The sequence below is a fragment of the Oryza brachyantha genome, chromosome 4 (assembly GCF_000231095.2).
Source record: "Oryza brachyantha chromosome 4, ObraRS2, whole genome shotgun sequence".
Lineage (NCBI taxonomy): Eukaryota > Viridiplantae > Streptophyta > Magnoliopsida > Poales > Poaceae > Oryza > Oryza brachyantha.
The window spans coordinates 13136283-13159822 of record NC_023166.2 but is presented as its reverse complement, the minus strand read 5'-3'; the positions used below and the strand labels follow the sequence as shown (position 1 = coordinate 13159822).

The window sequence follows — 23540 nt, the reverse complement described above, 5'->3', positions numbered from 1 at the left end:
TATCCAGGAGTATTAAAATATCAGGTGCCACACTGAGCGATTACGATAGACCATGTGCGTCAAACGAAAATACCAGTAAGTATGGAAGTTTGATGAGCCACATCAACAGGATAAACTCATGACATGAGTTTGACAAAGTTTGGATCAGGTCAGGGTAACAAGAGTTGAAGAGAAATGCTTGGTTTCTGGCGTCCACATCTGTACAACAGATTATTCTTCTGGCCATATCTTTGTGGATTCAGGCATCACACTTGACCCAAGTTTCGTACTATTACTACGCCATATGTTGCAGAATTTCAAAAGAAGAAGCATGTTGTACTTCTAGTTGCTAATAATGGGATCAGCTCGTCGCACAGCAGGTTTTAACAGAGCACAGAAAATGCTAATATATTATATGCATCTTTGATATACAATGAAATATGCATATGGGTAATCAAGGACAGATGGTGTAACAGCTTGGTGCATTCAGGTGTAAAACAGCCTGACATTGTTCCAGTTGCAGGAAATTAGCAGGGTACAGGCTTTCCAGTAAAATGAACTAATCTGAATAAAGTTCCACTAGAAATTACATAGCTTTTCATGAGATGATCAGTATTAGATAGCTTGAAATGTGCATATGTACACACCGGATTTCAATCACATGTAATCAGAAATCTCAAAAGAAATATGTAGCATCATCACACTACAGGATAGCACAAGTGGGCCAATCCATGAAAAACTATCCACCAACTCGAAAACTATACCGGCAACAAGCCTACCTTCTCATAAGAGAACAAAGCTCAGGAGTAAAACCACAGAACTATAGATCCCTCGTCCCAATAATCAAATCATAAGGGCATGCTATTTCTTCACCATATTGCCATTTCTCAAGATTCAAGACCATGTAAAGCACCAGTAGGTAGAATTTCAGTTCAGCTAGCAAGCTTGAAGGCATCAATAAACAGGCCATATGTGAAACCCATCTTGAAGTTGTTGAGGAGAGCAAATGGGAAGGTAACCTTAGGCCGGCTGTAGTAAAACTTAGTTACATATTCAGTCAGCAGGACACACACAACTGCTGCTATAACATCGTTCACACCCAATGCTCCAAAAGAAAGAGATATTGTTTGCGCCACATAAAAGCCACCCAGAAGTGATATACCACCAAAAAGAGCTCTCCTTGACCGGCTTCTGAAATAGTTTCTTGAGAGTTCAGGGATGATTCGGATTATGTCAACTAACCTTCGACGGCCATCATTTCCCTGTACTGCACGAACTTTGAGAAATTTATAAGAGAATCTCCTTGGGTAGTTTTTGTAGCTTGGTGAGAGTAGCCTTGTCTCTCCATAAATACCACAGTTGGCAAAACCAATTGGAATGGTTTTTGAAGCACATGCCATTGAAAAGTGCCTATCACTGCCTGAAAATAAAACTTTCAATAAAAAAAAAAAGATACACAGTTAGGGATTTTGTTGTTGTGTGAGAGGAAAAGTTCGCCGACAAAAGTAGATAAGTCAAGAAAGAAACAAAATAGTAGAAATAGTGAACACAACAACTAACAGATACACTAAACATTATCATAAGGAACAGATGACGAAAATAATGATAATTCCATAAATGGTAATTCTACAATATGCCTCAAAGCCAAGCTGAAGGGATGCACTAGCCTGCCCACCATTCCAAGTTCCATATAGTGGAAACACTTTGCCATCACATGGCCATCAAGCATCCAACCATGGGAATAGTTTATTGTTCGCCAATGGCATTATACACTATATAGTATTGTGGTTCACGAGTTCACGACTTACTTAAAATGTCACCAAGTCCTAGCTTTTCAAGGTTATCTGTATCTCAACCTCAACCCTAAAGCATTCATGCAGTAACTTTGGCTCAAACCTGCAGCAGAGCACACCATCACCGTTTACAGATATGCAAACTACTAGGCACTTACAACTTCCCTAGGATGTGGCACCTCCCATAGCACAGGGAACATGCTTAACACAGATAATTTGTAAACACTTAACTACTTCAGTCCGTACGCACCACACAGAAGTACCATTGGAGCAATTGTCTCTGACAGACTTAAAAGTTCTTCAAATTCAACAGAGCAAGCGACCTGCGAGCGGTGGCGGATGCAGGATTTTGCAGCCAGGTGTTCGGAGTTCAAAAAATTGTTTCGTATGAACCGCAAAAAAATTACATTAAGAATTTATCGGTCAAAAGAATCTAAATCTACCGTCGTCTTCTTTTTTTTCTCCTCATTTTTTTTTCAAATTTCGAACTCTATGATTGCTTCAATGACCAATTCAGTTCACATCAACCGAAAATGGGGCACACAGATCGGTGAAATTGAGAAAGGATCCATTACAGAATTCCCACCTCCTTGCAGTCTTGATAAAGGGCTGGCTGGCCGGCTGGGGAAGCTGGCGCCGTGGAGCTTGCCGGCGGCCGTCGATGGAAGAAGCCAGGGCGCGAGGGCTGAGCCGCCTCCGCCTGCCGCCGCGACGAGCCGGCGAGGGGGACGGTGCGAGACCGAGGAGAGATGAGGGAGGTGTGGCGCAGTTGCCACTCTTCTCCTTCTGAGTCACTGACACTGGGCTCCACCGACAGCATGTGGAGCTATTTACGGGAGTACCCCTCCCTCGCTAGGGTTTAATCGCCTCCCCAAAACCTCCATGGACGGAGCTCCAGGCCTCCCCGCCACCGCCACCGCCACCGCTGCCCACGACGCCGCTCCATGATCGGCCGCCGCGCGGCGGCGGTAGAAGCACTACGCGCCTCCCTGCGCCGCGCCTGCTCCTCGTCCTCCCACGCCGCCGCCGGCTCCTCCTCCTCCGACGACCACCACCTGCTCGGCCTCGTCGAGCCACCCGCCCCGCCGCAGCCACCCCAGCCCCGCCTCGGCCCCGGAGACTTCGCGTTTCTCCAGGAGCCCGCCCCTGCCATCCCCGTCGCCGCCCTCCCGCCCCCGGAGGCCGTGCTGATCTCCAAGGCGATCCGAGCCTTCGGCGCCGACTTCGACGGCAGGGCGGAGCGGGTGCTCCGGCGGTACCGCGAGTTCCTGACGGACTCCGTCGTGGTGGCGGTTCTCGGGGCGGTGCGCGCCCCGGAGCTCTGCGCGAGGTTCTTCCTCTGGGCCGAGCGGCAGGTCGGGTACAGCCACACCGGCGCCTGCTACGACGCTCTGGCCAGTGTACTGGGCTTTGACGGCCGCGCCAGGGCCGCCGAGAGGCTGCTGAGGGAGATTGGGGAAGAGGACCGCGAGGTGCTCGGCAGATTGCTCAATGTGCTAGTGCGGCAATGCTGCCGCCGAGGGATGTGGGGCGAGGCTCTGGAGGAGCTTGGGAGGCTGAAGGACTTTGGGTACAGGCCATCAAAAGTGACATACAATGCTCTGATCCAGGTGCTTTCGAGCGTGGGACAGGTTGACCTGGGGTTCCGGGTTCAGAAGGAGATGTCTGAATCAGGGTTCTTCATGGACCGGTTCACCGTAGGGTGCTTTGCGCATGCACTTTGCAAAGAGGGGCGGTGGATGGATGCACTAGACATGATAGAGAAGGAGGATTTCAAGCTTGACACAGTGTTATGCACGCATATGATCAGCGGGCTGATGGAGGCATCATATTTTGACGAGGCCATGTCATTCCTCCATAGGATGCGATGCAACTCATGTATTCCAAATGTGGTCACGTATAGGACGTTGCTCTCAGGATTTTTGAAAAAGAAGGAGCTTGGCTGGTGCAAGAGGATCATTAACATGATGATGACCGAGGGCTGCAATCCAAATCCATCCTTGTTTACTTCCCTTGTGCATTGGTATTGCAATGCTAAGGATTATGCATATGCATATAAACTTTTGAAGAGGATGACTACCTGTGGTTGCCCTCCTGGTTATGTTGTATACAATATTTTTATTGGAAGTATTTGTGGTCAGGAGAAATTACCGAAACCTGATTTGCTGGATTTAGCTGAGAAAATTTATGGAGAGATGCTGGCTGCTAATTGTATTCTTAATAAGGTTAATGTTGCCAATTTTGCTCGATGCCTTTGTGGTGTCAGGAAGTTTGACAAGGCATTTCAGCTTATAAAGGAGATGATGAGGAAAGGTTTTGTCCCTGATACAAGTACATACTCTAAGGTGATCACTTTTCTCTGCCATGCTACTAAGGTAGAGAAAGCTTTCCTTCTGTTCCAAGAGATGAAGATGGTTGGTGTAACTCCTGATGTGTATACATACACAATTTTGATCGACAGCTTTTGTAAAGCTGGACTCATTGAACAAGCCCAGTGTTGGTTTGAGGAGATGAGGAGTGTGGGTTGCTCCCCAACCGTGGTGACATATACTGCACTTATTCATGCTTACCTAAAAGCTAAGCAGGTACCTCAGGCTAATGATATATTTCACCGAATGGTTGATGCTGGTTGTCGTCCAAATGATGTTACTTATGGTGCATTGGTAGATGGCTTCTGCAAAGCAGGCAACATCAGAAAGGCTTTTGATGTTTATGCCAAATTAATTGGAACTTCTGATAGCGCAGAATCTGATTTTTACTTTCCATGTGAGAACAGAGACTCAATTACTCCAAATGTTGTCACCTATGGTGCACTAGTAGATGGCTTGTGCAAAGCTCACAAAGTGACCCATGCTCATGAATTATTAGATGCTATGTTATCTTCTGGTTGCGAGCCCAATCACATTGTGTATGATGCTCTTATTGATGGCTTTTGCAAAGCTGGAAAAATTGACAGCGCTCAGGAGGTATTTCTGCAGATGACAAAGTGTGGGTACCTTCCTAGTGTACATACATACACCTCTTTGATTGACAGGATGTTCAAGGATGGAAGACTTGATCTTGCGATGAAAGTTCTCTCCCAGATGTTAAAGGATTCTTGTTCTCCTAATGTTGTTACTTACACAGCTATGATCGATGGTCTTTGTAGAATAGGTGAAAATGACAAAGCCCTAAAGCTTCTGTCATTGATGGAAGAGAAAGGATGCAGTCCAAATGTTGTAACTTACACTGCTCTTATAGATGGATTGGGGAAAGCTGGTAAGATTGATCTGAGTCTTGACCTTTTTACACAAATGAGCAGAAAAGGGTGTTCTCCCAATTATGTTACGTACAGAGTTCTGATAAACCACTTGTGTGCTGCTGGTCTTTTGGATAAGGCTCGTTTACTGCTTGGTGAAATGAAGCAGACTTACTGGCCAAAGTACCTACAAGGATACCGATGTGCAATTCAAGGTTTCAGCAAGAGCTTTATCGCTTCTCTTGGTATTTTGGAGGAGATGGGATCATATGCCACAGTGCCGATTGCTCCTGTTTATGGGATGCTGGTTGATTGTTTCTCCAAGGCTGGCAGACTGGAGATAGCTATGGAGTTGCACAAAGAGATGATGGAAGTTCCGTCACCCGTAAAAATTGATAATGCCATGTATGCCTCATTGATCCAGGCACTCTGTTTAGCATCTCAAGTTGAAGAAGCATTTCGATTGTATAGTGAAATGACAAAGCGAGGCCTTGTACCTGAGTTAAGTGTCTTTGTTTGCCTCATAAAGGGATTAATTGAAGTAAAAAAGTGGAACGAAGCCCTCCAGTTGTGCTATGCCATATGTCATGAGGTTAGTCTACTAATTGCATATACCACTCAAATATTTCTATAATTCTATTTACCCTTGCTGCTATTGTTGTTGATTATGGGCTTATGACAAGAATTTTGGATCACATATTGACTTAGGGGATTCATTTAGTTCTTTCACAGAGTAATCTCAAGACAGTTGTAATGTGGAAATACTTATAGCAACTTTGGTTCTGGGGAATAAGTTCCATTCATTACTTCAAGTATAATTATCTATTAAATTAGAGTATTATCTATGAAATATGCCTGTAAGCTATCAACCATTTATCGAGCAGCTGTAGCCTGAAATACCATTTCACATTATTGTTGTTATTTCTTATAATAGAGAATTGAACTTGATTCAGTAATAGTGGTCTGCTTAAATATCTTTCTTTATATTGTAGTTGTTTGGGTAAGGGTTTGGTGCAACATATGTACACAATTACACTCTTCAAGTTTGGTTCACCACTCTGAATCTTAAATCCTTACATAAGAGTGTCAGTACAGTATTATCTGTAAATGGCTTCCACCATTTTACTGTTAATATGATGTTTCTCATTTTGTGCTCTATTCTATGATATGTTTCTTCTTTAGTTTTTTTACTTTGGGTGATTTGTGTTGTACCACTACTTAATATTGGATATTGGACCAGGGTGTGAATTGGCAGGGCAACAAATCGTTTCATGGAGGCTAGAGCTGTGTTGTCTTGCTGCATCATAAATCATACAAATTAATGATAACATTTGCACCTAAGGAGTCATGCTCATGCATCTCAAGACTGCTGTAAGATGTGACCCAGATAACTGAAGTGCAATTCATGACAACTTGAGAAAAAGAGCTGAGTCCATGGAATAACATTGGACCAAAGAAGACCTGTACGAAAATCTGTATGATGTACGTAAACTTCATTTTGTAAATAAAGGCAGACAATTTATTAGGTTGATTAACACCTTTGCCCTTGTAATTTCTGACCCATATTTTTTCCTTTTATTTCATTTAGGGAACAGCCAATTATCTTCGGATGGGCAAAGCCACAAAGAAATGTCTCTATGGTTATCAAGACCAATCTTTGTATATAAGACAACAATGGTTATACAAAAGGCATACTGTGTGAAGATAATTTTTGAAGCTTCATAATCCTTTATTCATCAAATTAATGATATAGCCTTCTACTTCCTTCAATTTCTTCTCCAATGATAGAGTAATGAAGATATACTATCAGCCTTATGTTCCTTTCATTTTTAATGATTATTCAAATGATATTTGAACTGATAATATCCATTGAAATTATATTGTAGTGATCCATTTGTCCTTATTGATATCAGCATGTTTCAGACTTCGGTCCTGTTCAGTTGTGCTAAGAACTTGATTGTTCATCAGCTGTCTTTCCATGCCACGCTATGCTGGTAGCTTGCGTATTTGATCCAGCAGGCTTCACAGTAGGGAGCATTGTCATAAGGTCTCCAGACTATATACCATTCTTAACATTAGTTTGTGGCCTCCTACTGATTTTCGGAAATCAAGCACCACATTTTTTACTGCAACCTGTTTCTAAAGTATAATTAGTTTTGGCATACAACCATATTCTTTCCATCTCTAAGATCTACCTGCAGCTGCAGTGTCTGCAAGACTAGCATATACAACAGTTTGCTGTATTGGACGGTTACCTTGTTATTAGAAAGCTCTGCATGGCCGTTATTGGATATTGGATCAATCAAGTATTGTGGTTCATGTTTCCTTTCATGCGATTGTGCATTTATTATCTCGTACGGGACAAAACATGAGAATGTGAAGGTTTTCTGAAAACCTTGCATCTGTGCAGAATTCTGATCTTTTTTGCTTTGAATTTGCAGTTGAGACGGTGGAACTAAAGCATATGTGACTCACCGTTGCAAGGAATAGTCAGGACGCGTCCTTTTTGGTAAACTTGGAAATCATTAGAGTTGAAGAAAATTTTCTGAATATATTTACTGCTAAATGTACATTACTGTTAAATAATTGCTGTATTTTTTTTTACCTGGATTGTTGTATAATTTCCAATGAACATATCTTTGTAGATCCGAAAGAGAGTGAATTCATACCATTGAATGAAAATGACAAGTTAGAAAAAAAAAACTCTGCGTTATTAGGATATGCTTTCTTGGTGCTGGCATAAATGCAGTCTAATAACTGTTATGTACTACTAGTAGATAATTTTGAGGAAATTAATGGATTATACCAAGCGCCTGTTGCATCACAGATTCATAAAAATATTTATTGATCAACTTGTGAGCTCCCAAAGCACTATGTGTGGTTCATGAACATTATCATGTTCGCACAAGATCTTTGGGCCGATCATGATGCAGACGTACTGAGCTATGGGCGGTGTTGTGCGTAGTGTTTCAAGATTAGTTCATCAAATATTTTTATCGAACATTACTCCAGGAAGGCTATACTTTCGGACACGCAATTTTAAGTCTTGCTATTTGGGGGGCAGTGTACTATTTTGTTTTGCTGCAACTCAAACTCAACTTTTGTCAAACACATGAAATCTCTAGCTGATGAATGTCAACTATTCTTTGCTGATGATGAGTCTCCAGCACGTTGCTGGGAAATATGCTGAGTCGACAGCGAGAAAAATAAAGGCTTAGTTGACAATGTAAGATTTCCTATCCATTAGATACCTACAGAGAACGTCATCATTTCTGAACCTGTACGTTATCCTCGATACATAAAAATGCCGGAGCTGTTGATAAGAAAATTCCGTAAGAAAAAATGGGCATCCATAATCCGTAAAAATCGATATTTTTTACATGGTTGAATCGTATTTTCAGGATATTCAGAAGTTTCAAATAAACATTGCACGCATGTTGCAGGATTTAGTTATTCAGTTTCCCCGTTGATGTCCAGTATTGTGAAAAATATGGCAGCATTTCATCTACAGACATTACCTATTTTTTACCCATCGAATTCTTCCAGAGGCATAGATTCTGCATCCTACAAACTCCTGTCTTATTCGACGAGGCATAAATTCTTCCCAAGCAAAGCTGCTCCTCTCTTTTGACTTCGCAACTGTTTTCTTGATGTGATCACTGATCCAGATACATCACCTTAAAGTGTCAGCCGCAATACGAACGCGTTGCAGAATAACAAAAGGTAAACAGATCGCCGTGTGCGCCTGCTGGTCTTTAAAATTTCGGCCGGTTGGTTCCAACTTGCTTCATATATATCCATCTGCAATTCTACATCGACGGAGACGGAGTTGACGAGAATTAGGATATAACTTGATGAAAAATTGGATTGGATGTGATCATGATACATTAGATGAGGACATGAGACTATAACATGCGATATGCCGTATGCGTAGCTTACCTGGGCTAACTGATGCTAGTCATCATCAGATATATACACACGGTAGCCTTGGCCTGATATCCATCGAATGTACCAACCTCTCACGCCATACCAGCATACAAGCCAACTGCACAGTGCTGGAGAAGAAATACTCATGAAGCAAGACTCCTCGATGCATACATTTGATCTGAATTCTGAAAACACGCACCAGATGTTGCTTTCTGATCCGAAGGGCAGTCTTTCCGTTGCTTTCTGATCTAAAAGACCAACGTTGGTGGTGTTGCTTTCTGACCCAAAGGACCAATATGACAGAAGGAGGTTTGCAGTACATTTGGCCTCAACAACTGGATGATGGTGACAGCGATCGAGAGCAGCAGCACAATCATGTTGCCATTTCCGGCAGATTTTTTTTTTTTTTTGTCTCACGAATGTTCCCTGGAAATTTTTGTAGCCTTCAGAGAAAGCCTGTCCATTTCAAGAATCCGGCGCCGGCGACCCGGAGAGGACCACTGCCCTCTGCAAGTCCTGTCGATCACGCGACGAATGGGATGCGCCCACGTGAAGGGGGATGGTGCATTGTTCTCTGCCTTGTTCTCCAGTCAAGATTATCATGCCAGCGACAGTTCGGGCATGAATTCCTCCAACCTGACGTTCGCTTCATCCACGTAACTGAGCTCTTTGCCCTTCCTGCTCCACCAGCCTCCCTAAAGTGCCATGACCACATATGAAATCCATCGAGAGAAACCTGGTAATTAGCATTAGCAGTTTGTCGGAATTACCTTCCCGGAGTTTTGGTTCATAAGACGAGAGGGTGAGCTCTGCTCTCCAGTTTCTGAAACAAGTGCCAGAAGAAGGCCTGAGAAACCACAGTGGCATCCTCGGTGCAGCTCAAGGCCTACGTTCTGAAGGTGAGAACATACTATCAGAAAGGGGCGTGATTGACATAAAATCTATGGTGCGACTTACAGGAATAAAATGGGATTCCACGGGCCCCTGTTGGTCAAGAATAAATGTAGTAGGCCTTGCCTTATCTATCTCCGCTTTCTGTGTCCACTTTATATAGAGTCCATCAGCTCTGCTGGCATATTCCTGTTATGATAAGAAGATTAGGACATTGTATAACACAAACCATATTCTGTCAGAAAGTAAGGAGGATAGAGCGGCAGACATTTCAAAAGGCAAATGCACTCCCCTGGGAGTATTCGTTAGAAACTGCATTCTGACCTATTTGTCAGAGATCATATTCGATCAGGAAAACTGGAAAAATACAAATGTACAGAGAACATGCTGCTGTATGTCACAATCAGGAGCATTTGAATCTCAGAGTTTCATGTGGAAGTTTGAATCTTGAGAACAGCTGCACAAGTGAGTATAGATATTCAGTTTGGCAATATGAAACTTAAGCAACTCATAAAATGATTCTAGGTCTACATCCCTTGGAATGTGGCCAGGACTGCTGCTGTCTTAGATAGCTATGCTTTAATTTATAGGAGTGCATAGCACAAAAGATGGGGTGAGACATAGGGAAGGGTAAAATTTCTGGACCAAAAATGGCAGATTGATTTATAATTGAGTGCACCATCTATTATGCAGATAAAAGGAAAAGTTGATTTCCAAATTTTGTCACAACTAGAGCAGACATTGTGACAGTTTAAAACATGCAAATGCTGTTTCAAAAGAAGGTTATTTTAGTCCTTCAAGCTAAATCTTGCTTGATAGATAAAGAATAGGACTAATATATTTAGAACTTTATATAGACATACTTGCAGAGCAGTGAATAACAGAATGTTGAAAATCAAATAAAGCTAATCTGCCATCTTGTCATCATTATCTAAGCAACCACCCTGGTTTATAATCTTTGAATGACAAAAACTTGATTCTGAATTCTAGATGTCGGCATACATTGAAATAAAACCACACAGCTGTACCACTAATTTTCTTATCAAGCATCTACTTGATAAAATAACTATAAAGGGAGACAGAAATTATTGTTTTGGAAGAAGACAATGAACAAGTGTCAAGAAAATAATATAGCACTTTTTATCGTTGCAGTCCAATATTCCCAACCAATCATGCTCAAGAAACCACATTCGTAATTTATATTAAGAAATGGCCCTCACTGCAATGCAGTCAAATAGTATGTATGCCCTAACTTGTAGTTGTCTATAGTAAGGTGATAGAAATATAGAACCTTGGCAAGTATTGGCCTACAAGGGCGCTGATGCTTACTTAGAACAAGTATAATAGCAGGCTATAAGCCAACTAAATGCTGATATGGAAGAGAGAAGGGAGGAGAGAGAGAAAAAGCTGGCTATAAGCTTATAGCCAACTCAGACACAAGAACCAAGATAGCATGTGAGACAGACATGTGAGTCCTGCATTAAAGATAAAGAGCTAACCATTATATGAGTGGGCTATAAGAAGACTACAAGGAGTCTTATAGCCAGCTTATTGGCTATATTATTATCCATGCTCTTATCCCATTTTCTTACAACTCTTACTGAGGAAGAGTTACGGAAAGTTCTTGTTGGGAATGAAAAACGTGAGGTGTCAATCTAAAAGACAAGTCCAAAGGCAATCTGCTTTTCAGCAGGAGCGTATCATGTCTAGGGTAGCAGATATAGGGAATAAGTGAGAGTGGTCAGCAGATTTTATTCATCGATGTGGAATAGCAATCAACACTCCTTATTTTTATGTAGGCTACGAGAGTGGACAAACCACAATATTTCCAGTGATAGCAACCAATATAATACTGTACACCTGCCTACACTTTAAAGTTAAGATTCCAAGTCTTCTGGAGCTAGCAACTCCTGATATCATGAATACCTTCAGCACCTAGATTGCGGGTATATATAGGGCACATACCTGCACTCATCAGTTCACCCAAGTTCACATTTCCAAGTTAGCTTCTCTACTGCACAACCTCTTCTTGCTTGGCTCCTGAAGATTATCAATCTTCTCTAGCCATGTCAAGGGACCCACTTGTTGTAGGACATGTTGTTGGGGATATCTTAGACCCATTTAACAAATCAGCATCACTGAAAGTCCTATACAACAACAAGGAATTAACAAATGGGTCTGAGCTCAAACCGTCACAGGTAGCAAATGAACCAAGGATTGAAATTGCTGGGCGTGACATGAGAAACCTTTACACTCTGGTAAGTCCATCACTACCTCGTTACTGCATTGAACAGTATTGAGTTCATAAGGCATATTTTTGGCATCTAACCCAAGATTAAAAAAACATTTTTGCTTATTACACGAGCTCCATTCAACTGTGTAGCATGTGCTTTGTGGGTCTATTCACTTCAACTGTTTTTAGTATTATCTCATAGAAAAATGAAAGCAAAGATTCTCAGCTTTCCGTAAGTTGTACAAGCTCATCTGTGTGGATTGAAAAAGACCTTTGCACCTCTATTTCTTTATTTTGCGTAAACAAAGATATTGTGCTTGCTTTTGATAGGTCAGCGCATATACCTGCATCTTTGAATGCTGGGCATGGATCAAAATTATGCACGTCAACCATGAAGAATAGGAATCTGAATCATTAGATCAGATGCATTAAATAACTCTCCATTGCTGGAATTATGAAGATACATTAGTAGTGGCACAACCATTCAACTAACAAAAAAACAGTGTTATAGAAAGCTAATTTTCTCTGAAAGCATCAATTATGTAGACCATTGTAACCAAGTTGTGTTAGTTAAGAAAGTAATGGTACATAATCTTAGTGGAACACAAGTAAACAAGATGCACAGTTCGTAGAACGTATACCCACAGTTTTCATCGTCTGTTTGGTATGACAATGTTTAATTTAACTAAAAGAATCCATAAGAGTAAAATGTTAACTTGCTATTAGGTGATGGTGGATCCTGACTCGCCAAGTCCAAGCAACCCAACAAAAAGAGAATACCTTCATTGGTAAGATCTGAAACATTTCATAATTAATTGATGAATACAATTTTACTTCTCCACTTGTGTGACGTAACAAATGCAAAATCAAAAGCTATTCTTATGGTTATATGCATTTAACAGGTTGGTGACAGACATTCCAGAATCAGCAAATGCCAGCTATGGTGGGTTCTTCCTATTCTTTTCCTTTCTGAATTTAGTGTTTTGATGGCTTCAAGTCGTCTAAGATTCTAAAGCAAATATACATCGTACTGGTCCAGATAACCAGATAATAATAAAAAAAACAAGGAAGTGTATTCGTAATTACATATAAGAAACACTAATAAGAAACTATAAGAACTTAAATATAAAGTAAATCTGAACAAAAATGGTACGTCAATATTGTACCTGGATTACGGATGATAAACAGCAAATCATCCTGGCTTCAACATCAGCCGATGGAAATAATTTCTTTGAACTAAGTTTCCTGCACTTTTCCGATCTGATTGTACTATCTCTAAAAATAAAACAATGTGAATTTGTCTGATACTTTAACTGAGCCCAAATTGACCATCCCTACATTATTTTTTAACCTAAACTTGACTGATGGATGTCCATACTTCATATATATTTCCTCCATCCCAAAATAAATTCATCTTTCTAGTTCAAAATTGAACTATGAAGATGAACTTATTTTGGGAAGGAGAAAGTATCACTTTAAGCTTGAAAGGCTGAGAGCAATACTCATATGAACCGACTTTAACATGTTTTAACATTTTTTTATTACAGGAAATGAAGTTGTCAGCTATGAAAACCCAAAACCAACTGCAGGAATACATCGTTTTGTCTTTATACTATTTCGCCAATCTGTACAACAGACCATCTATGCACCAGGATGGAGACCAAATTTCAATACAAGAGATTTTTCTGCGCTATATAATCTTGGACCTCCTGTGGCAGCAGTGTTCTTCAATTGCCAGAGGGAGAATGGATGTGGAGGAAGACGGTACATTAGATAAAATCAGGAACATTCGTAGTCCTCTACAAGAAAAGGATGTATTAAATGAGAGAAGATGAATGAGGTCAGGCACATCGCAAAGCGATGGTAAATGGTGGACCTTTTAATGTATCTTCAATTTAAAATTATTACCTTTGATACGTATCCAGGCACTAAATAAGGTGCTTTATAAATGAATTTAGCTTCAAATCTCATCTCGGGGAACACTTTATATGGTTCTTCAGCAAGGAAATCCTAATGATTCTGCACTCAACAAATATTGTCCCTGTCGTGTTCAAAAGCATCTATTATGCAACAAATTGTGTGCATCATAGAAGAATGCAACTAATATTATCTCATGTTCTTTTAAAAAAGAGCTTTACCCTTCCAGAGAACTTCACATAACTATTGGTGCAATATTGTGCATAGTGGAAACTGCAGTCCCAATATATGGCAATGGCTTATAAGTGTCAGGTCTATTCCTCCATTAGTCCATTTGCCAGTCAGATCAATGACTTGTTGGAGATTCACCATTTATCAGTCTCAATATATGGCAATGACTTGTTGGAGATTCACCATTTATCATGCCCAGGCTCTAACATTGTAATAGTAGCTGGCATTCACTGTTAGGCATATCTGATCTGACTCTTTATTTGTAGACCACTTACTGCCCAGCTTTAGTACCACAAATTCTCACATTAGCGTAGGAACAGCAAATAGTGAAAAGGAAAACATAGTAACCAATCCAAGATTTAAGCATTGATCATCATTCGTCCAAATGAAACACAAGTAACCAAGTGATCTCAGCAGAACACAATAAACCAACCAAATCAATCACCTAGTCGTTAGGACCAACTTTAAGTATCTCACAATATGTTTGGTCATGAAGAACCATTCAGATATATTTGTTTCATTAGCACAGAAAGCATTGCACAAACATCATCCATATACAGATGGTTCTGTTGTCCAACTAAGAATTCACAGGTCTTTCCATTCACCTCAATCACACTGGATCCCGGTTCCTTCTGCATGCCTTTCTCATTCATGAACCCTCTCACCTTCCTCACATCTGCCCATCTATCACTCACTGCATATACATTGGAGAGAAGGACATAAACCCCATTACCAGAGGGCTCCAACTCATGGACACGAGTAAGAATCTGCTGCGAGAAATCTATCCATCCATGAGCTTGGCATGCACTTAGTAGGGCTCCCCATGTGAGCACAGAAGGTCTCATAGGCATGGCCTTAATTACATCATATGCTTCCTGGATGAGCCCAGCTCTCCCTAGAAGATCAACCATGCAACCATAATGCTCTTCCCAAACTGAGAGCTTGTATGACTTTGTCATCAACTCAAACAACTGACGACCTTTTTGCACTAAACCAGAGTGGCAACATGCGCCGAGGACAGTTATAAAAGTGACCTCATTGGGGTGCAAACCTGACGCAACCATCCTGTCAAAGCAGTCAAGAGCCTCCCTGCCACGGCCATGCAATGCAAACCCATTGATCAATGCATTCCAGGAAGAAACATTCTTGAGGGGCATCTTTTGGAAGATGGAAACAGCAGTGTCTAAGCATCCACACTTCACGTACATATCAACAACTGAAGTCCCCACATGCACATCCCACTCAATGCCCTTCCGTTCTATGTACTCATGAACCCACCTACCAGACTCCAGCGCGCCCAAGCTCGCACAGGCTGAGAGGACAGTGGAAAGAACAACCTTGTCTGGCTTCACACCTGATGTCTGCATCGCATTGAACAACTCCAATGCCTCACTAGAGCGCTTGCACTGCACCGAACCACTAATCATAACCGTCCATGAAACAATGTCCCTCGCCAAAAGCATGTCAAATACCCTCCTTGCAAGATCCAGTTTCTCACACTTGACATACATATCTAACAGAGCATTACCAACAATCGGGCTCAGCTCCTTCTCCCTCTTGACATACCATCCATGCACCGCCTTCCCAGCATGTGCCATACCCAGTCTTCCACAAGCAACAAGTGTGCTCGCCAGTGTCCCCTCGTTCGGTGTAACGTCCATCTCACGAAGGACCTCGAGAGCCTCCGCAAACATACCTCCCCTGGTGAACACAGACAATAGCGCGGTCCATGACACGACGTCCCGCTCGGTCATTTCGTCGAACACCCTCCTCGCATCGCCAGGCTGGCCGCAGGCACCATATAACATGACCAGCGCGTTCTGTACAGGAATGCGCCCCAGGAAGCCGGCTTTCTCCGCGACCGTGTGCGCCTGGCTGCCCTCCCGGAGTCTACCCAGCCGCGCGCACGCCTTGAGCGCCGCGGGGAGCGTGTACCCGTCGTGCCGCGGGCCCGCGCCCGCGCTGGACGCCAGGAGGAGCGCGAAGGCGCGGAACGCGGCGGAGGGGTCGCCTGCGTGGGTGAGGTGGGAGATGAGAGCGTTGAACGGGTGGGCGCAGCGGGGGCGGAGGAGGAGCAGCGCGCGGAAGGCGGAGTAGGAGCGGTCGCCCTGGCGCCCCCGCGCGGAGGCGAGGTGCCTGGCGAAGTGCGCGAGGAGCGCGGTGTCCGCGGCGAGGCCGGACGTGGTCAGGAGGGCGTGGGCCGCGAGGAGCGAGCGCTCCGGGAGAGGTGCCGGTGACGCGAGGAGGCCCCGAAGGGAGGAGCCCGGCATTGGAGTGGGAGCGGGATCTCAGAGCTGCGCTCGAAGCTCATGATGAGACGGGCACCGAGCAGCCAGTCACGGCGAGACCACCGTGATGCGCGGCGGCGCGGCGGCGCGTACGCCGGTGAGGGAGGGAAACGGAGCTGAGGAAGAAAAGGTGGGAGGGAGAGGCGTTTCTCGTGCCATCTGAACCGCTAATGGTTGATCCAACGGCCCAGTATCGCTTCGTCGCATGCGCTCCACCAGAAGACGAGTCTTGGATGGATCGCTCTGAAATCTGAATGGTAGCTATCCTAATTTTGTAAAGAGCAAAAACATTTTTTGGACCAGATTCGATAGCAATTCTAAAGCGACAGAATTGCTATAGCAATTTAATTACATCGTAATTGATCTAGAGTTTTACATTTGAAAGATTTTGTTCTAAAAATTGTCGACAACCACATAGGTAGAGCCATATATGAATTATGAAACATCTATGATTAGATCGTACGGTTGATAATTGAGATTGCTTCCTGCTCTGCCGGAATTTTGTGGAAGAAGGCCTTTTAATTGCTATCAATTATACTATGAGAAGCTCCAGGAATGTCGTCGACTCCGTGGACTGTAAGGGGCTGCTACTGCTTTGACGGCTCGGCTCCGAACCACCAGGGCAAAACGATTACCTTACTACAGCATCTTCAGATCTTCATGGGTTTGCTTCCAAAACATAGGGCTTCACAAATTGTTTCCAGCTGCTTCATTTCAAGATCATAGCAACCTCACAGATTACAACTGAACGAAACACCCACGATCAAAAGCTCTGAAAAGAACATGGATTCAACAACTGACTAGAAACTGCAATTTACAGCCGTTATCATTAAGTTACTAAGCTATCCATCTAAAGGGGAGCTGTTATTATTTAACTTACATCACTAAGCTATCCATCTAAAGGGCAAAAGGCGAAATAACCAACATCTCTACTTTTCCTAACCATCTAACGCCAAACTAAGTATATACATTTGACTGACCATCAGAAACATGCTACAGAACATATAAAGAGGTGAAACGCTGCACAGATCCTTTTTCCGAAAACTAATAAGGAGCATGTTGAGTTAGTTAAGTCATTTCTTATCACTACTCCGCAATGCCTCCTCGAGCTGCGGAGTCGCTGAGACCATGATATCCTCATAAGGCTGCTCTTGGTTGACTTTTATTAGACCACCACTCTTCAGAATCTGCAAAAGAGAGAACAGACAGTAGAAATTGCTATAAGGCCCAAACAAATGTCTCAATAGGAATTGAAAATACGCAAGATACAAATAGCTTTTGAGTTCTGATAAACAGAATGGAACATACAAAATGCTTGCATATTTAATTTGCAGGAAGACTGTTCTTGCATAGAGTGAAAATGGTCAGTAATATCAAGGTGGGATCCTCAAGATCAGTCATTTTCCAGTGAAAAAGCAACAAAAAACTCACGCAGATACTATCCAAGAATTATTAAGTACAGAAAATGTACCAGAGTTTCGTAGAAGAATCTTGCTGAAGTTTTTCTTTTCGTTCCTTTGAGTGCTTGACTAAGGCATACAGAGTCGTTCCCTTGCTGGCATTTCTGGTCCACGAGTAGTTGATGCAAGTAACTTGCCACAGTCCTAAATAAGTGCATTTACAGAATGTTTTAGATTAACGACAGCATGAAGAAAAGAATGGAAAAAAGCAGGAGACATTAGTCACCTTGTTCTTGTTGAACGCAGCAAACCTGGGCAAAATAACAATGTGAGTAGAGCTTGACAAAAACAAACATCTAATGTACAGAATAAGCAAAAAACTAGTATAGGGTTAAAAGAGTACCTTCATCTCTAGGATGTTGTTCATCCATATGAATACCCTGCCAAATGCAATTCCCAAATGATTCATTTGCATAGAAGAGGAATTAATAATGAATTGTTTGCACGGCATTTTGCACAACAGAACCAAATATTTTCAAAAGAATCTTATAAAAGAGTAATGTAGACAGTGTTTACCTCATCTATATTATCTATAGCAGCACACAATGCTTCATTGAGCAGTGGATCATTACTTTTTGGTGCATACAATCTCTCTTGAGGTTCTGTTGAATGAGATTCATGTCCTCTGATTGAGAAATCATTTTCCTTAACTGTATCTTCATTAAATCTACAATCATCATCTTGATACTGTACATTTTCAGTGTAACACCCAACAGTCACCTGAACACTGTTTGTTAGTTCATCCAATTTTCTTTTTCTTGGTTCATCTGGAATACTTTCACCTTCTACATTTTGAGCATCACTGCAGATATGGTTGGATTCAGAAGGCTCCCACGAAAGGCGCCTTCTTGATTTAACTGGCTCACTGCATGAACTTTTGGGTGTATCTGATGTAATAGTGTATTTAAAGTACACTGAAGTGGGACCTGTGAAAATAAAAATGGCCCCTCTTGAGTTGATTATGAAGGCCTCCATCACTAACTGCATCTAGTATGGATGAAAACTTACACAGAATCAATGGATCCATGAAAGTAACTGGCAGAGAACTAATTTTGTCCTCCTTCCAGGTATCAAGATAAGTGTGAGGTGCCTTCCTTCTCCGATGCACTAGATCACTTGCATCCTCTATTAGTTTTCTCAAAGTTCTACAGCAGCGAGGAAAAAATCCCAAAACATTAGCAATTTACAATATGGAAGGACCACACATTGAAAAAACAATATTTAACTTATACTACATGATCACATTAAAAATAGTATAATGCAGCCAAGTTAGCCAACACATAACCCAAGCCCCTGAACAAAAAAAAAGTGAATATGGGAAAAGGACATCATGAGAGAGCACCCCTGTGTTCAGGGTTTGAATCCCAGTGGACAACATGAAAAAACTAATAGCCAGCCAACCAAGCATCTTGGTTCTCTACCTTGGCTTAAATATCTTTGCAAAAAAAAAAAAACAAGCGGGAACTCAGATTCATCACAGAAACCTAAATCCCTGCTTAAGCTGATAAGACGAGTACAAGTTAGCCAAACCAGTTTCTAGAATGCCTACAAGAGCAAGAAGGAATAGGTAATGCACAGATGGAAGAGCTTGTAAGCTGAAGCTATACTTATTTGGTAGAACAATGTTTCCATCAAACAATGCCCTTGTTCCTCTTCTTCGAACCTGCCGTTTGTCTCTATCTGTTGGGATATAATCTTTATTGTATAATCCCCTTCTTCGTTTTTTAGTGACCCGGCTCTTCTCCTTTTTAGCTGGTGTGGTAACCATAAATTTAGGAGAGTAGGGTAGCCCTGAATAAGTCAGTGAAGCCCACACGTCACAAAATTAAGTATGATAATGACCCCAAAAGGAAGAGAATTTTTACCAAAAAATAAAAAATAAACCTGTTGCACCCTCTGTCATGGGCTCTGGAGTGGAAGGTGACAACTCATTGATTTGCTTTGTCTTACAGCGTAAAGTTGGTGTTTCAAGAGACTCAGGTTCCTCAACACCATTACATGATGGGTTTGTGTTAGTTACTTGCAGTAACCCATTTTCTGACTCTTCAATTGTCGGACAATTTGCATCATGAGTCGGGAAAGTTGCATTCTCCACAATGTTTTCAGATATCTGTGCTTCCTTACTTCTGTGCCAGTAAGTATGATCAGTATCAATGCACTATTTTTCACAAAAATGTTGAAAGCAAACTATTAGCTATGACAATAACATAGGATGGTAAAAGGTAACATTTACTTACCCTGGCAAAGGGATGTGACAAGCAGAATCCTCATTGTCATCCTTATTCAATTCTCTTTGAGGTTTTTTCCCCCTTATGCTTTTATCTGAAGGATCATTTACTTTTGCCATCGTATCCACCATCTCCGGTGGAAGAATACTGTTCAAGAAAAAAATATCATCAGCACCAGAGGAAAAGCATGTACTCTTAAGCTGTGAAGAGAGAAATGCAACATCTCAAATACTTACTCCTTCACTGGTGTAAAGCAAGCAGAATCAGCATTCTGGTTATCCTTTTCAGGTTCACCACCAATGTTACTCAAGCATAGAAGACTGTTGACTTCACTAATGGCACTGATAATTTCAGTTGGGATAGTGCTGCATCGAAGTTTCATTTAGAAAATCGGTGCAGATAATATTTTTAAGTATCATTGAGACTTTGAGATAGTAAAATCTATACTTACATGCGTACTGGCATAATGCAAGCAGAGTCTAGATCAGCATATGAGCAGGTCACCGTCTTATAAGACTGTTCCATTGGACCAAACTCAAGTTTTAGTTTCCCAAATAGATAATATATGGAAACAAAAGGAGTAGCAGTTATGTGGAATTATTTGTAAATAACACAGAAAAAAAATGGAACCCCATCTTATTAGGACAATTTATAAAACTAATCCCTAAAACGCTTGGCAAGTGACAAGTGCTACTTATCTAGTCAGCATACCATTGGCTAGTTTTTCCATTAATTCGTTCCAGAGGTTATCAAAGAAATCTCATCATGTATGCATGCATGTGTTGGTAAGTGGTGTGGACAGTACGGGAGGGAGTAGTGTACCTCATACAAACAGGATGTATGATGAGGCTCATCTTCCAACAGGGTATCTATACAAAAGAATACAGGGCGTAAACAAAATGGTTTCTTAGCAGTGGTAACATCAATCACAGCATTGCTACCTCGATGTGGCAATTGGTGATGATTCTCCTCCTCGTCATCATCCCTATGAAGGAAGTTTAAAAAGAACAGCTCAGAAACCACATTTTAAGCAACAAGCTAATAAAAATAGTATAGGACCATAAGTTGTTACCTATCTTCAGGAATCCCCAAATCGAAGGAGTCAAGCTCAAATCTTTTGGGTATTGTGAAAACTGGAAGGTCATCTGTAGTGCATGCTTCGCGAACTTCAGCTGATGTTTGTGAAGTAGTTCTTGTTTCTGCTCTAGTTGTTCTCACAGCTCGCGTAGTTTCGTTTACCTTGTAAGCATCATCTTGTCTTACAGCTAATCTTCTTGGACGAACAGGTTTCTTCACTTGCTTTGAAACTCTATCCGTTGCTCCTCGAGTTGAGATACTTAGTTCAGTGCAATGTGTTGATCCATATGATCCGACAAGCTCATTGCACTCATGGCAGAGGTATTCCACTTTCTTGGAATAAATCCTAGCAATGCCAAGAAGAAGCAGTCCCAATACTCTGTACGTGGTTCTGTCATCATCATCAGGCAAAATCTTATCTGCCAGGAGTGACAGGAAATGTGCAAGTGTTACAAGCATACTACAGAAATAATACTGAAAATAAATCAATATAGAAAAGGAAAGCCCTATCAACGTCACAAGCGCATGTACTGTTCTAATTTGTTTCATATGCTACGGATATAGAAGTTCCCTTGTTATTCTGACTAATTGAGATCCACACTGACACCTGCAATTCCATTATGGGTTAGTCCAAACTATATTTACAACATTACTAGACCTGTTTAATGCTATTAAGTAACACCTGGTCACCTGTCAATACTAAGTTGCGATACAAGCTATTTCTGGTTTGGCACCCGAATATCGGGTATATGCTTGGGCCTTATTAATAGTAAGTAGCAATTACAAGCTATTTCTGGTTTGCACCCGAATATCGGGTATATGCTTGGGCCTTATTAATAGAACCATATGTAAAACCCTCAGTATACAAAAACCCTAAACCCAAGCCATCTACAAATTACAAAGCCCTCCACCATCCAGAAACCAATACCTAGGTCCATATATGTTATAACAGCCAAGGTGCTACCTTTTCCTTTCACCTCAAGGAAGCTCTGCAACAAATTTGTGGGCAATGCTGTCCTCCGTTCCACACAAACCTAAAAAGGGGAGTGTTCTTCGGTATGCAGTACCCACTATAACTCACATGAAAAATCAGATTGCAGCAACGAGTACCACAACAGTATAAGACAACCGATGCCACTCGAATCGAGAGCAAAGTAATCCTCTCAAATTTCCCCCTTTTTCCTGCGAGATTCCACTCACATGTTCTGCTTCGTTTTTACAACCTAAAGCCCCGCATAAACCCTCTCCCACCTCGCCTCCCACACTGTTCCACTGCTCCCACCTAAACTGCAAATTCGAGATAAACCCACAAAAAGGACACTTTTCTCTCTCTCTCTCTCTCTCTCTCTCTCTCTCTCTCTCTCTCTCTCTCTCTCTCTCTCTCTCTCTCTCTCGCATAGCATATTTGCATAGAGCCGAGGACGAGGAGGCGGAGTGGCATCCGCATTGCTTACCAATGCAGGCGAAGATGTTGGTGCGGACGACCTGGTCCCGGCTGAGCGCCGCCACGCCGCTGACCGCCGCCACCCAAACCGGCCCCAGCACCCCCTTCTTCGACAGCAGCGCCTTGGAGCAAGACATCCCCGACGCCGCCGCCCTCGACGTGCGTGAGGCCCGCCGGGCCAATGCAAGCGCCCGCCCGCGCGGGCAGTTATCCCAGGCGCCCCCCCTCCGCCGGCTACGGACGAAGACGCAGGCAGCCGAGGGAGCCCGCCGGCTCGGGGTTTCTCCGGTTGCGCTCCCTTCCTTGGGAGGGGAGGGAAGCGAGCGAGACGAACGGCAAGGGAGAAGCAGGGGAGGGGGAAGGGAGGAGAGAGAGAGAGAGAGCGGAAGTGAGGCTTCAAGGGGAAGGAGGAGAAGAAACGGTTGGGGCGGTCGGGGAAATGGCGGAGATGCCCTCGCGTTTGAGAATTGAGACGTGGTAATTTGCTCGTTTTAATCCTCCGGTAATTTCGCGTGTTTTTTTAAAAAAAAACCCTCCTTTTTTATGATTTGTTCTGGATTTGTGTTGTTGGTTTCTCCTGATAAAAAAGGATAAACTAGAGTCTATACTATAAAAGGAGCAAGTGATTATGAACAACATCTTGCAAAAAAAAATGTAGCTACCGGTTAATTTGTGTATTCTGAGAAATTTTTGCTTGCGGTCAGTTTTGGATTTGTGTTACTGCTTTCGCTTTTTGAACGGGAATTCATTTATACGAACGTTGGAGAATTATGACAGGAAAAAATCCAACGACAACAGCGATCACTGCGGTTGAAATATTAGGCCTTGTTTAGT

At 42.3% G+C, this 23540-nt stretch overlaps 5 protein-coding genes across 9 annotated transcripts; 2 read left to right on the top strand and 3 right to left on the bottom strand.

Annotated features, from left to right (window-relative positions):
• Positions 1-539: 539 nt before the first annotated feature.
• LOC102707861 (uncharacterized protein ycf20) lies at positions 540-2557 on the bottom strand. Of its 2 annotated transcripts, none has more exons than XM_015836263.1 (2): positions 2359-2557; positions 540-1411 (listed from the first exon to the last, which is right to left on the bottom strand). In XM_015836263.1, the coding sequence occupies exon 2, from the start codon at positions 1377-1379 to the stop codon at positions 912-914; it is 468 nt and encodes a 155-aa protein (XP_015691749.1). In that variant the 5' UTR covers positions 1380-1411; positions 2359-2557; the 3' UTR covers positions 540-911. The 2 variants fall into 2 exon arrangements, with proteins under 2 accessions (XP_015691749.1, XP_006652440.1); XM_006652377.2 differs by having other exon boundaries at positions 540-1399.
• Positions 2558-2650: 93 nt separating this feature from the next.
• LOC102716965 (pentatricopeptide repeat-containing protein At1g06710, mitochondrial) lies at positions 2651-7716 on the top strand. Of its 2 annotated transcripts, XM_006653488.3 has the most exons (4): positions 2651-5602; positions 6251-6492; positions 6599-6799; positions 7452-7716. In XM_006653488.3, the coding sequence occupies exons 1-2, from the start codon at positions 2717-2719 to the stop codon at positions 6290-6292; spliced, it is 2928 nt and encodes a 975-aa protein (XP_006653551.3). In that variant the 5' UTR covers positions 2651-2716; the 3' UTR covers positions 6293-6492; positions 6599-6799; positions 7452-7716. The 2 variants fall into 2 exon arrangements, with proteins under 2 accessions (XP_006653551.3, XP_040379425.1); XM_040523491.1 differs by having other exon boundaries at positions 6599-7716.
• Positions 7717-11828: 4112 nt separating this feature from the next.
• LOC102707577 (protein FLOWERING LOCUS T-like) lies at positions 11829-14203 on the top strand. Its single transcript, XM_006652376.3, has 4 exons — positions 11829-12086; positions 12788-12849; positions 12964-13004; positions 13609-14203. The coding sequence occupies exons 1-4, from the start codon at positions 11895-11897 to the stop codon at positions 13836-13838; spliced, it is 525 nt and encodes a 174-aa protein (XP_006652439.1). The 5' UTR covers positions 11829-11894; the 3' UTR covers positions 13839-14203.
• A 138-nt stretch (positions 14204-14341) lies between these two features.
• Positions 14342-16612, bottom strand: LOC102716408 (pentatricopeptide repeat-containing protein At4g38010-like). The gene has a single exon (XM_006653487.3). The coding sequence runs from the start codon at positions 16477-16479 to the stop codon at positions 14698-14700; it is 1782 nt and encodes a 593-aa protein (XP_006653550.1). The 5' UTR covers positions 16480-16612; the 3' UTR covers positions 14342-14697.
• Positions 16613-17259: 647 nt separating this feature from the next.
• On the bottom strand, positions 17260-22853 carry LOC102716127 (sister chromatid cohesion 1 protein 2). Of its 3 annotated transcripts, XM_040523322.1 has the most exons (15): positions 22717-22853; positions 21258-21681; positions 21127-21170; positions 21008-21054; positions 20637-20701; positions 20422-20550; positions 20195-20332; positions 19842-20083; positions 19565-19748; positions 18966-19102; positions 18474-18883; positions 18301-18337; positions 18184-18208; positions 17969-18101; positions 17260-17684 (listed from the first exon to the last, which is right to left on the bottom strand). In XM_040523322.1, the coding sequence occupies exons 1-15, from the start codon at positions 22841-22843 to the stop codon at positions 17571-17573; spliced, it is 2256 nt and encodes a 751-aa protein (XP_040379256.1). In that variant the 5' UTR covers positions 22844-22853; the 3' UTR covers positions 17260-17570. The 3 variants fall into 3 exon arrangements, with proteins under 3 accessions (XP_040379256.1, XP_040379254.1, XP_040379255.1); XM_040523320.1 differs by having other exon boundaries at positions 21008-21170; positions 22717-22845; XM_040523321.1 differs by having other exon boundaries at positions 19842-20080; positions 21008-21170; positions 22717-22845.
• Between the last annotated feature and the right edge of the window lie 687 nt (positions 22854-23540).